The 13,204-nt window shown below is 41.9% G+C and overlaps 1 protein-coding gene across 4 annotated transcripts in view; it reads right to left on the bottom strand.

Moving 5' to 3' along the window:
- METTL24 (methyltransferase like 24) overlaps positions 1 to 13,204 on the bottom strand; it is a 133,638-nt gene that overhangs the window by 82,227 nt on the left and 38,207 nt on the right. For 3 of the 4 annotated variants that reach the window (XM_077162647.1, XM_077162650.1, XM_077162648.1), the window contains exons 2-3: positions 9,944 to 10,042; positions 3,358 to 3,497 (exon numbers count right to left, since the gene is read on the bottom strand). In XM_077162647.1, coding sequence (XP_077018762.1) covers positions 3,358 to 3,497; positions 9,944 to 10,042 — 239 coding nt within the window. Of the gene's footprint in view, positions 1 to 3,357; positions 3,498 to 4,443; positions 4,552 to 9,943; positions 10,043 to 13,204 lie in introns of all 4 variants that reach the window. The other variant, XM_077162649.1, reaches the window with a different exon arrangement.

The raw sequence follows: 13,204 nt of genomic DNA on the forward strand, positions 1-13,204 counted from the left end.
CGACCATTCTTAATCTTCATTTCAGAACCCCCACCCCTGGCTTGGGTCCCCCGCTTCTTCATTCATCATCAACTCAGATGTTATCACCCAGTATCTTCTTGCACCTGGGCAAGCATTTTGCCTGACATTTGGAACCTCAATCCTAAACAACAATACAATCAACATATACATCCACAATCCAAAGCCACCAGGAACATTTCCTTTAGTTTCCAGCTTTCAATTAAGCATTTTCATGTTTCAAATAAAATATTGGCTTTTATAATTTATTCATGTCTTTTCCCAGTGGAATCCAGCTGTTCTTATCTGCTTTTACAAAACTGATTTTGAATGGTGAACATTTAAATGAAGATAAGAGGCTGTCTTTTCACATGTAAAAATATGAAACTTACATCAAAACTATCTTATCTAAAGGCTGTGAAGTATAAGGAAAGTGAAAAGGAATTTAAATATTTTTCCCAAAAACAGCTTTCCCAGTTTTTTTACTCAGTTTTATGCTTTAAATGAAATTATTTCAGTGTGTAAAATATTAAGTAAAACATAAAGGCAGTTTAGAGAAAGAAGACAGGACCAAGCTGAGATCTCCAATTTGCATGTGGCATTATACAATTATTTTTATGACCTACTTTCATACATTTTTAATGTGTATGAAATAAACTCTACTGTCATAACTTCCCATCCTTCCTACAGTCTTGAAGCATAGCTGTGGGCTTCCAGAAAAAGAGCTCTGTGCTATTCAAATGGTTGAGCAACTCACTTTCTTTTTTCATTTTTGAACAGTTTTATTCGCATACCATACAACCCAAATTATGTTAATAGACATGCCTTCACCACCATAATCGATATGAAGTCATTTAGTTTTTCCCACAAAGAATCCATACCCTTCCCCCATGCCCCCTGCCTGTGAACACTTAGTTTTGTCATAATGACTGTTACATTCAGTGGAAGCATATTAGAATGTTACTGTTGACTAGAGACCCTAGTTTGCATTGACTGTACTTTTTCCTGTATACCATCTATTTTCAACACCTTGTAATGCTGACATTCATTGAGCAACTCACTTTCTAACCCAAAACCTCTGTGTTTAACCACTTCCCTCCCTAGTCTTCTCCCCTCAAACAATCACTTATGCAGCAAAGATGTATTGAGTGCCTACTGTTTGCCAGGGTCCACCAATATACACCATCACTCTTCATTTAACCCATCTAAGAATGCTTCTGTTATCTTTAAGTCTTAGTTGAACTTTCTGACTTTTAAAAAAAAATCCACAATGGCTAATCATTTTTGCACGTCATAGTTTGACAGTGATGGTAATCTGCTACACCACAGGAACTTTGGGTCAGCCTCTGCATCACCCACGTGTCTGTCCCTCACCCTTCCCACCTAGGATTCTCGTTGGGCCTCGATGTAGATCGTAGTGATGAAGAACCTTATAGGTGAATACAGTAGGTTGAATTATATACCCCAATGAACATATAATCTTAATCAGGGTCTCTGTGGTATGAATCCATTACAAACAGGACCTTTTGAAGATGTTATTGTTAGTTAAGACGTGGCAAATGGAGCAAGAGTGGGCCTTAGTCCAGATTGCTGGAGGCCTTATAAAGAGAAAGCCACAAGAAGTGAAAAGCCAGATGTCAGCAGAAACTATTACCAGACAAAAGCCATGGAGAGGTGCTCAATAACCAATTACTGAGACATCAGGGTTTCAAAGAGAGAATTTATTACTAAGCGTGTAGTAGGAAAGCAGATGGCCTAGCGGCCCAAAATCTGTCTCCCTGAACTATAGCAATTCTGATAATTTTATTAGAAAAAAAAAAGATGGGCAGGGTTTAGGATAATGAGTACAGTGGCCCCAGATGATGTAATTAGAGGTGATCTGATTATTGAGCATGCACAGATTGCTTACATGCTTAGTCACAGAATGTATGTAAGAAAATGGCAGAAGGAGGTACAGGTGACTTGTAGGTTAAACTCTAAGCTACTGCATGTCAGGCAGGCCCACTTAGGTTAGATCCAGTCTCAATTATTAAGATAACTTTGCACTTGGGGAGAGTTAGTTCTGGACTGACCCAAGATCCTTCCTTAATAAACATTAGGGGCTGTCTTGAGTAAGTACGAGACTCTAAAGTTGAAAAACTGGATAACTGGGTACAAATAAAGGTTAGTCACAAGGTTTTTACAATCACAAGGGCAGAAAAATAAAGGCTATACAGTCATATCAGAGATCAAGACAGCTGGATTGCAATTTAGAGATTTCAGGAATTTCCCTCTCTCTACTCCAATACACCAGAAAGCAAAAAGGAATACCTAGGCAATGATTCAGTAATCCAAGTCATCTCCTAAATCCTAATTTCTCAGTTACAAAACCAGAGGAGCAGGGAGAAAAGAGAGGACATCTCTGTGTGACATGAGGCAGAGATGCAAGCCAAGAGCCCCAAGCATTACAGCATCAGAATGCTACTGATCCCCAGGAGGAAGCAAGCTTTCTAGCCCCTGAAACCATGAGTTAAGGAATTCCCATTGTTTAAGCCACACCATTTGTGATATTTGTGATAGCAGCTCAGGCAAACTAAGACTGTGAGTAACAAGCACGTGATGCTAGTTAGGGTCCCCAGAATTGTTTATGAAGAACTTCAGGGGTTTAACCTGAGAACACAATAGCATAACTTCCACATCTATGGAACAGGGTATTCCAAACAAAAACAAAATTATTTCCTTCCTTTTTTTGAGGCATACCTCATTTGTAAATTCAGAACTGCTTATTAAAAAAAAAAAACAACTCTCTAAATCCATTTGTACAGCAAGGGTATTTTCAGCCTAAGTAACTAACCATCAATTTTTCCCAAACAGTTTTGATAAAATCACATGGTTTTCATAAGAGTTCCCTTTTTTTCCCACCCCCACTCTTTTTTTTTCAAAATGTAAATTACACACAGATTTACCATTGGTACAAAATATAAAACTCCAACAGAGACCATTCATCTTGAATCAGTTGTCCTGCATATAAAATTTCAAACATCCTAATTATCAATGTTTTTCTAGCTGTATTCATGAACAGTCTTCTTTTCCTTTATGTTAGGGTGCTATAATTCTAGCTGGAAATCACTGGCTTTGCCAAAGTTTCATGTTGAAAACTGAAACTGCCTATAACTACCAGCAGAATGGAAGAAAAAGTGGCCCTGACCAAGGAGAGCTCAGAGAATCTGCAAGTGCCTGCAGCTACATAACAGACAAATTGCAGAAGACAAACTATAGCACCTGTTATACACTGCACCCATTCATAACCTTGTGTTGTTGAAAAGCCTTTGCAGCCTGCAGAAGCGTTTTGTATTTTCCTCTGCTATAAAATGTACTTACCCCAAAGAGTAGAGGCGGCACTGTTTCTTTTGGATTTGATGAGCTAAACCAAACCGGTCATCAAGACAGACAGACCAAGGCTTCTTTGTAGGGTCAGAGTCGGTAGCCAAGCTGTCTGTACTCATGTGATCACATGCAATCTGTAAAGATTGGAAATCAATGTGACTAATTTAAAACACTGGATGATAAACGGCAGGTAGGGACTTACTGTTTCCCTGATCCCTGAAAACCATAACAGAAGAGTTAGTTCTCTGCTGCTAACCACACCCTTCCACCCCAGGGGAATACAAGACTGCAGTAAAATATTTGGCGGAATTTCAGATATTAGCATCTAAAGTAACCTCATGGAGACTATAAATGGGTTTGGGGGGGAAGTTAAGAGCTGCTATGACCATTTACACAGGGCACAGAGAAGAGAACAAATGAGGAGCAAAGATGGGAAGGGGGAGGGGTGAGGAAAGGCTTTGCAGAGCTTAGTCTTGGAGGAGGATCAGAAATTGGCTTGAGAAGGGTCAGCCCAGGAAGAGCATTCCAAGTATAGAGCAGAGTGCTTGCAAGGCACAGAAGTCTTTGATACCTGGTGTCCCTAACACAAGATGTGAGATAAAAATCTATGGGCACAGATCTCAGAAAGAGACTCACAAGATTATCCAGCCTTTATCTCAGGCATATAAAGTGGGGCCACTAAAGTCCAGAAAGGGGGAATGCTTCATCCAAAGTAAACAACTAATCAGTGGCCAAGGGAAATTAATCTGCAGTCTCTGCCAACAGTTTTCTTTGTGCAGCCCTGCTCTTATCAGCTTCCTCCTTGAGGAGGAAGGCAAGAGCCCCAGGCCGGAAGCTCTTCTTCAGCTAACCAAAACACTTCTCTTAACTCATCCATCAAAATTAGATAAAAAAGCAAAGGGAATGTGTATCTAAATCAAGCAAAAGCCAAGTCCCTAATTTCAAATGCACATTAAAGCGAACATACTTCTCAAGGGGTTCTGACTTGTGTGTGAGGTTCATACAGTTTGTACTGTACAGTCTCAAAGGACTGAGATTGCTGGAACCAAAGAAAGCAAGTTCTGTGGCCGAGATATTTACCTTCCTGAGTTGTAACAGTATTTCTTCCCAGATCCTCAAAACTCTCACCATCATCATGATGCTTCATGAATGTAGCAGCTCTTGCCTCATCACATCTCAGATAACAGTCTACTCCAGAAAGAAAGGAGGTTTCATGGTTCATTGCTTTAATGTTCATTGGGAGACATAATGCCAAAGTAATTTTCTTCTTAAGAAGCTATTCTACACTTGCCCAATCCCCTTAACAGATTTTTCAAAAATTTAAATCTGAAATTAGCATATTATGTGGAATTTTATGCAACTAATATAGCAGCTACAATCTAGGGCTGGCCCCAAAAAATCATCCCAGCACTATCTATCAGTGACTGTGAGAGTGTCTTCTGCTAGGATTTGGGCATGGTGAGGAAAGCTTAAAAAGTGCAAACTCTATAAAGTTATTCTTTTCCCTCAACCCAGCATCTTTCTACTTCTCTATCTTCAACCACTGTTTAAGGGGGAAAAAACTACTAATAATAATAGAAAATGGGATTGAATCTACTCTCAAGCAAGGAGTACAGCATATACTTATGAATTGGGTGCCTCAACATGTTAATTTGTATAATCCATCTCCTACAATTCTCCCACAGATAAAAGGAAATTATACCTCTGCCTGCCTACCTCCTAGTCCCACCCATCCACCCACCCAAGGGAGAAGCTGCTAATCTAATTAGTCAGAGCTCATTGTGTTCAGTGGGCCATGTTTTACCAGCAGGCAGGTTATGGAGACTTCAACATTGGCATCTTCATTGGCACTGGCCCATGCCCTGGGCCTTGCAGGCAGTGAGACCAGGGCTGTTGTCTGGGCCTCCAAGACGCACCAGGCCCTGTCAACCTGAGCCTTTAACTCCAGGGCATTTTTATTAAGTGGTATGAGGATTCCCATTTGTTATATTCCTTGTGTATACCACTCCTCAACAATCTCCATGAGGGCGGTCTGGATAGGGATGTCCATAATTCCTTCCTAACACCATTAAAACAAGGCGAGCCTCTCTTACAGTGCTTCTCAGACCTACAGCAGAATCACCTGGGAGGTACTGAAAAATTCAGATCTTGGGCCCCAACTCCAAAATCAGTCCTTGAGGTTTTTGCCTGGGAACACGCATTTCAATAAGTTCCCCCAGGTGATTGCTAGGCTGGTGTCCTGTGAGTTTATTAGAAGCTTTTTGTAAAGTCCCAACAAAATGTCCTAGCCTGGGCTTATCGGTGCCTTAGCAAGGAAAGAGGGTACACTTGGGCCAGAGCTTCAAATTGCTTTTTAAGCAGCCCCCCAACCCCTATGAAAGGGCCAGAGGGATGGGTGCTGTCAGAGCCACCAAAAGTCAAGAAAATACTAAGGGCCAAAATTGGCTTTGAGGTTTAGCTTGTCCTCCTTTGCCAATGTGGTATCTAGGGTTTTGATCTATTAAAGATGACACTTTTTTTACTTTAAACATTTCTCCTTATTCCACACATTTCATCGGGCACAAATCTATCACTTTTGGAAAGCTACTCTTTTCCATTCCATCTCTCTCCTAATGTTTCTCTTCCTCTCCTAGCTCAAAAAGAAAACACAGGAATTTTTCTGTCTTTAACTGTTGATTAATCACTTCGTTGATAGACATTAACTTTGAAAACAACTTGGAGTACTTGGTACAATTCTGCTCCTAAAAATTAATTAAGTATTGATTTTTCAAACTTTCTTGTTAAGATTTATGACCAGGGCTTCAATGAACTCTCTTGTAAGCAAAATAAGTGAGGATAGTAACTCCTAGCTAAGGTCCAACTCAAGTAATTATGTTCACTAGCTTTAATTCTCCTTGTAATTTTAGACATGTAAAGTAAATTAGGCCTCGAGAAAGGAAATAGGCTCCAGGAAATAAATGTTTTCTGAAATGTTTTTTAGTTACTTAATTTAAAGGGATCTAATTTGTTTTTCTTTCATTTTGTATCCCAAAAGCTTGAATAACATTTCTGCCAACCCACAAATAGAATCTGACAAAGGGAGCCCTTAAAATTTTGGGACTCTTGGCAAGAATCATTTCAATGATCAACTGCATATTCATGCAGTACCATTATTTTCAGACTCAAAGGCAGAGCTGCTTTAATCCCAATTTTGTGTGTGTGTGTGTGTGTGTGTGTGTGTGTGTGTGTGTGTGTATAGCGGTAAATATAAGAGATTTACTGTTCTAAAGTTTTAGTTTGAATCTCCAGGGGCTGGGCTCATAGATGATTCTTACAGATGTATGTATGTATGTATGTATGTGTGTGTATGTATGTATGTATGTATGTATGTATGTATGTGTATGTATGTATGTATGGATGGATGGATGGATGGATGGATGGATGGATGGATGGATGGATGGATGGATGGAGAGATGGATAGGTAGATAGATAGACAGAAGGATGGATGGATGGATGGATGGATGGATGGATGGATGGATGGATGGATGGATGGATGGATGGATGGATGGATGGATGGAGAGATAGACAGATAGACAGACAGACAGACAGACAGACAGACAGACAGACAGACAGACAGACAGACAGATAGATAGATAGATAGATAGATAGATAGATAGATAGATAGATAGATGGATGGATAGAGCAGAGAGATAGGTAGGTAGATAGAAAAAATTTTTTAACATATTTTATTTTTTGAAACAGCAACTGTTGCTTTGATTAATTTTGTACAGCAAGGCATGTTTCCTGGAGGCATATGGTTTGGGGGTTGCCATAAAAAGCTAGATCTGGTGCCTTCCCTTAGAACAGAACATTGTGTTTACGATTTAACCATTTCCTGTTAGCAGCCGTGCATTATTGACTCCAGAACACTGAATCTTAATCATGGTCTTTTACATTATATATTTCAAAAACTACCCAGTTAAACAGGGCTTGATGTTGTTCTGCAGGCTCTATATCCTCCGGCGTGTCTGCCTTCCCAGCCACGCCCTCAGGGTGGCCACAGCACACAGGCCAGGGGCATTGTTCCCACTGCAGTCTAAAGTCGCATGTCCCAGGCTCTGTGCCTCTCTTCTCAGGCTCCCTGAGCCCTTGGACCCTACCCATCTGCCCACTCTGTGTTAGAGAACACATAACTCTCCTGTATCCTTGCTGTTTACAAGTGTGTGGAGAATAAAATATCAATTGCTGAACTGAGGAACAAATAAATCAATGAAGAATATCAAATGCTTTGGCTTTGCTGTGCAAGCCTGAACACAGATTTGCAGGGAATCCATTTATTTTTGTTTAATTTTAAAAAGCAGCATAAGAGAATGGGGATAGAATTCACTTGAGAAGTTTTATTTCTTTCCTTATCCATTATGACTCACTACCCCTAGCTATGAAAGTTCTAGGTAACAGTGACTTTAACATCCTGTCAGTTTTGCAGGCTTTCATTGTCAAGATGAATTCTAAATGAGGCATAAATCACAGAAGCTCTGCATTCCATAGGGAGGGGGAGGGGAGCACTGGTTACTAAAAGATTACGATTAAAAATCAGTTTGTATCATCTCTGATGGGCCCCCACCTGCTGGCCTCCTACAAACTGGGAAGTAAATTAAAGCACAGTGCTTTACCTGGATAAAATGGCCCCTGATTACAAAACCATTTTGAGGTCTTAGAACTCTTACCTCATTCTCTCTGGAGCACAAAAACCTTTCTAGTGTGATTTAACAACCAAATCTCTATTATTACATGCATCAACCTGAATAATAATTATATTTCCATTTTTCTGCTTTCCTAACTAGCCTGTTAGCTTTTTTTTTAGGAGCAGAGACCAACATCCCTCAGGGTCTAGCACAGTCCCGGCACATAGTAGATGCTTCAAAATACTTAGTCAATCCTACAGTACTTCTGGCACAGTACAAGCTCACAGAACTGGCAGGGACCTTAGAAATAATTTTTTATAATCGCTTCTTTTTCCAAGATCAGAACAGAGTCAGAGAAGCAAAATATATTGCCCAGGGTTATAATAACAGGTTAAATCAGAGGATGCTTCACTTTTTCAAAATTTTTCTCTTCTCAGCCCATAACTCATGGGAAAGATCCAAGAGGGCTTGAAATGACCCTTTCATGCCTCAAGAGCTTCTTCTAAGTAAATATGCCATTTACAAGTTACAGAACATTAAGCTGAAATAGAAATAAAATGAAATTTGGAGGCTTGCACTTACAAATTTATTTTTTGTAGGTGGAGCCCATAGTTCTCAAATTCAAATAATAAATTTTACACCTCTCATTTTTCTCTGGGGCCTTTAAAGACCGATTTAAAGCCACAGATACGAGGTCCAACTTCTTATCCTTTGGTAAAGCAAAACTATAAAATAATGGATCTGTAGAGATTAAAATTTCAGTATCTTAATCAAGTCTGCATGAACCCACCAAATTAATTTGCAGTAGCAAAATAAGAAATTATGTAAAGAACAGGGGCCAATTTATCATCCCACTACTCATAATTACTTCAACAAACTTGTACTTCATTGTCTAGGTGACAAATAATAAAATCCTTATGATTGTCGGATGCACCAAATGAGAAATGAGACTTTCTTTTCCTCCTAAACTAGCCTCCTACAGATCTAGAAATATATCCCCTCCCACGGATGGGAAATGGGCTTTGCTGACAGCGGGATAAGTGGGATGCCAAAAGCCAGTGGGCTGAAGGAGAGTAAAAAGAATTCAGCAAGAACAGAACCACGCATATCACAAACACTATGCTAGGCTCAAGGGGGGGGTCTATATAAGTTGCTAATTTACTAGCACCTCTCAGTGCAGGGGCAAGTTCCCTAGGGCTTTGATTTCCTCTTAAGTCTCCCTTGCCCCCAGGACGAGGCAATTTGCAAATGGAACCTCCAGATCAACGTGTCAAGAGCTATAGACCCTCCTTAATAAACGGACTGTCTCATTGCATGCTTGGGGCTGACGCAGCCTGCAGAGCTGCCACAATGTGTTAAGTCACTAATAAAGCCTGGTTCTCAGTAATGATTTAAGATGCTCTATGGATAAAGAGCCTTTGGATTCATTAATTTCTCATTGCCTTGCCTGCAAAGTCTCCTCCGCTCTCTTGCCTAGCCAGTCTCTTCCTGCCAAGCGTCTGTGGCAGAAAAGCAAAAAGGTAGATTCCTTCAAATACAAAATGGAGCTTGAACCTCCAGATGATGGTTCTGCTTTGTTACACGCGTCACTGCCTGCTCACAGGGACGAATCTGTCTCTTCAAATGATTTTACAAAACCGTATTCTAAAGTGGATCATTACAACGCTTCAGGATGAATCATTAAAACACTTCAGGACAACCATACTCCTGAAAAGAAGATGATGCTGAAGCAAATGGAAGGCATCTTATCGGCTTCTAATTGAGGTACTACATTTAAGCAGCAAAGTCTCAGAAACCAAAGCAGGAGTCGCTGAGAACCTCACCCCCCCCCACACACACACACACAATCCTTCCTTAAAAGAAGGAAGCAGTATCATTTACGTGATCTAAAAACCCACGTGAGCCTGAAACACAACCTGGGTGGTGCTGATATATCTCAGGAACCTCCAGGCTTCTTCATCCAGGGACTGAGCAGGGCCGGCCCAAGGCTGGAGATTTATGTGCCACCGGGGACTCTGCGGGACAGAAAACATGCGTTGGGTTGTTTTCATAAGTGAAGGAGGGGCCCCAGGGCGAACCCGACCGGCTCAGAATAGCAGATGGGCGGCGGGGCTGCTTCCACCCGCAGCAAAAACAAGCACGTCCAATGCACACAGGCTGCAGGGAGCTGGCTGCAGATCCTGTCCTGAAGGCCCCATCGGTCACAGAGACAAATGGGAACCCAGCTCCCAGGTTGGGCCCCAGATTGCAGACGCCCTGGGGACCGCCTGCACCGGCAATTCTGAAAGACAAACTCTGCTGACCCCACGTGGCTCTCCCCTAACTGCGGCTTAGCGGGACACGCTGCGGCTCCCCACCCAGGAGAAAAACTCCTTATCAACTAAGATACCCCCAAGTTTCGGGCTTCAGAAATACACACTTCCCTAAGGGCCAGTTTTCCTGTTGGTGGCACCATCATGCCTCAGTCTCGTCTTTGTGGGGAAAAAAATACTCGAGGATGATACGGTCCTTTCCCTCGGCCCAGGGAGGTGGGTGTCGCCCCCTGGCGGTGGAAACCTCAGTGCGCCGGGCCGCTGGGCCCCTGCACGGGCCGGGAGGAGACCTCGCAGCTGTCAAGGCCAGGGCTGGGAGAGAGGCCTTCCTAGCACCCTGAGGCAGCCCCCACCTTTCAACGGAGTGAGTGTGGATATGAATAAGCCCGGACTCTCCCAAGAGCTTTGGCGGTGGGGGAGGTGGTGGAAGAGGAGGAGGTGGCCAAATAGTGAAAAGGTACAAAATAACTCTGATAAGGAAATGCTAAAACATCGGGGAGAGTCATTACTTTCAGGAAATGATTTAATTCTGAAATCATACATGATAAATGCATTTAAACACAAACGCCTCCTAGTTTGGCTTGGTCAGATTCTTTTTGGCATGGAATCCACACAGTACAGCCATGCCATGTTTCATGAGAGCTTGTCTAGGCCTGAAGTTGAAAACTTCCCACCTAATTGTCATGGGGTCATTCTCTAGTGTCTTCGGGGTCATTCGCAAGTGCCCCCAGCATCTGGCCCAGGGCCTCCTGTGAAGACACTAGAGTTCGCATGACATGGTTTTCCTCTCTATCAGGGACTGGCAAACCTTTCCTGTCTGTATTGAATAACAAACATTTTAGGCTTTGTGGTTTCTGTTGCAATTACTCACCTGGTGATGTAGCACAAAAGCAGCCATAGATGGTACACGAATAAATGGGCATGACTTTGTCCCAAGAAAACTCCATGTACAAAAAATAGGTGGTAGTTTTGGACAAGCCACGGTGGCTCAGCAGGCAGAATTCTCACCTGCCATGCCTGAGACCCAGGTTCAATTCCCCGTGCCGAAAATAGGCAGTGGGCTTGATTTGGGCTGCAGGCTAGAGTTTGCCGACTCCTGCTCTATATAAATTCTTTAAGGATTTACATTTGATTTAATTTTAGAAATAGTAGGCCTAGAAGAGAGTATTTACTTGCAAAGAGACAGATTATGAGATTTAGATTACAACCAATTTTTTCATCGGGATGTGCTGGGTAAAGGACATCTGTGAGTGAGGGGCCCAGCGGGACACAGAGGGCTCCTTCAAAGTAGCTAATTCAAGAAGAAGAAAGAGAATATCTACAGTACACTGATGTTCACAGCAGCATAATTCACAATCGCCAAAAGGTAGAAGCAACTGAAGTGTCCTTCAACCGATGGATAAACACAATGTGGTATATGCATACAATGGACTATTATTCAGTCATAAAAAGGAATGAAGTGCTGATACCTGTAACAACATCAGTGAACTCTGAAGCCATCAGGTTGAGTGAAATAAGCCAGAGACAAAAGGACTAGTACTGAATGATCTCACTGACAAGAAATAATTATAATATGCAAATTCATACAGGCAGAAAGTAGATTACGAGGTACCAGGGAAAGGGTGGTCATGCTTAATGGGTAGACTTTTTATTTGGGGTGTGAGAAAAGTGTTGGCAGTGGATGGTGGTGATGGCAGCACAACATTGTGAGTATAATTAACGCCACTGAATTGTACAGCTGAAAGTGGTTAAAATGGAAAATTTTATGTTGTATATATATACTACCACAGTACACTTTTTTTTTTTAAAGACACTATTTACTAAGGTGTGGTCAGGGTTTCGGGAAACCACTAGGAGTAATGCAGGGCTGGGGGCTGGTAACACCAGAGCTATTACAAACCCCAGGCCAGAAAGATCAAGGAGGGGGAGTGATTTCTGGAACCCAGAGAAGCCAACCGTATGGAGATGGCCTCTTGACAGAAGCTGTGACCTTTGATAGAAAAATGCAGCCAGTCCTATTGCATTCCCCAACCTACTATCCTCCCACCCACCAATCTCCTCCCTCCTATGGGCCAAACCAAACTGGAAGCCAGAGGAGAGGGAGGCAGATGTTGGTCCATGCAGGTCAGCCCCCCCGCCCCCACTACAGAGCAGGGTGAAGGGTGGGTCTGGAGGGGCAAATGGAAGAAAAAAAGCAGTGAGACTTAACCAGAGAGTCAGGCGTTCATTGAATGGGCATTTGTGCTTGGTGCCAAGCCACATATTCCAGTGTAACACAGGGCATGTCTGTGCAAACAAATAAAGGCAGTGAAGTGCTACAGGGGATCTGACAGAAATTTATATAGCCACAATAGGGGAACAAAGAGATGGAGACGCAAGAATTACTGCTAAATAAATGTCAGATAATACAAATGCAGATTGTGGGATGCCGTTTCCATTGACCAAAGCCCCGAGGCAGATCAAGGATCTTTCCATCATCATTAGAGTTGCTCTGAACACAGTAGAAGCATTTAACCTTGACTAACACACAAAAGTAACTTCACTGAGCAATAACTAGATGAAGCCATAGAATTATCTTAAGGTTCCACAAACAGTAGCCTTCTTACAATCTGGTATTTCCTATTTCCAACTGAGTGTTGACCAAGAAGTAGCTAAAGAGGGTAGCTGGAACAGTGACTAATATAAATTAAGGAATCTCAGATGAGGGTATAATAGAAACATACAGCAAATGGATGTCCTAGAAGTACTCTGGCTTAATGCTTCGGTTTAGCTGTTTAAAAAAACATTGCACATAAAGCAGTGTTCTTTATTGGAATCAGTCTGACCGCAGTTCATGATGATTTCTCCATGGAAACCACTAGTTTT

This window comes from Tamandua tetradactyla, chromosome 5 (genome assembly GCF_023851605.1).
Source record: "Tamandua tetradactyla isolate mTamTet1 chromosome 5, mTamTet1.pri, whole genome shotgun sequence".
NCBI lineage: Eukaryota > Metazoa > Chordata > Mammalia > Pilosa > Myrmecophagidae > Tamandua > Tamandua tetradactyla.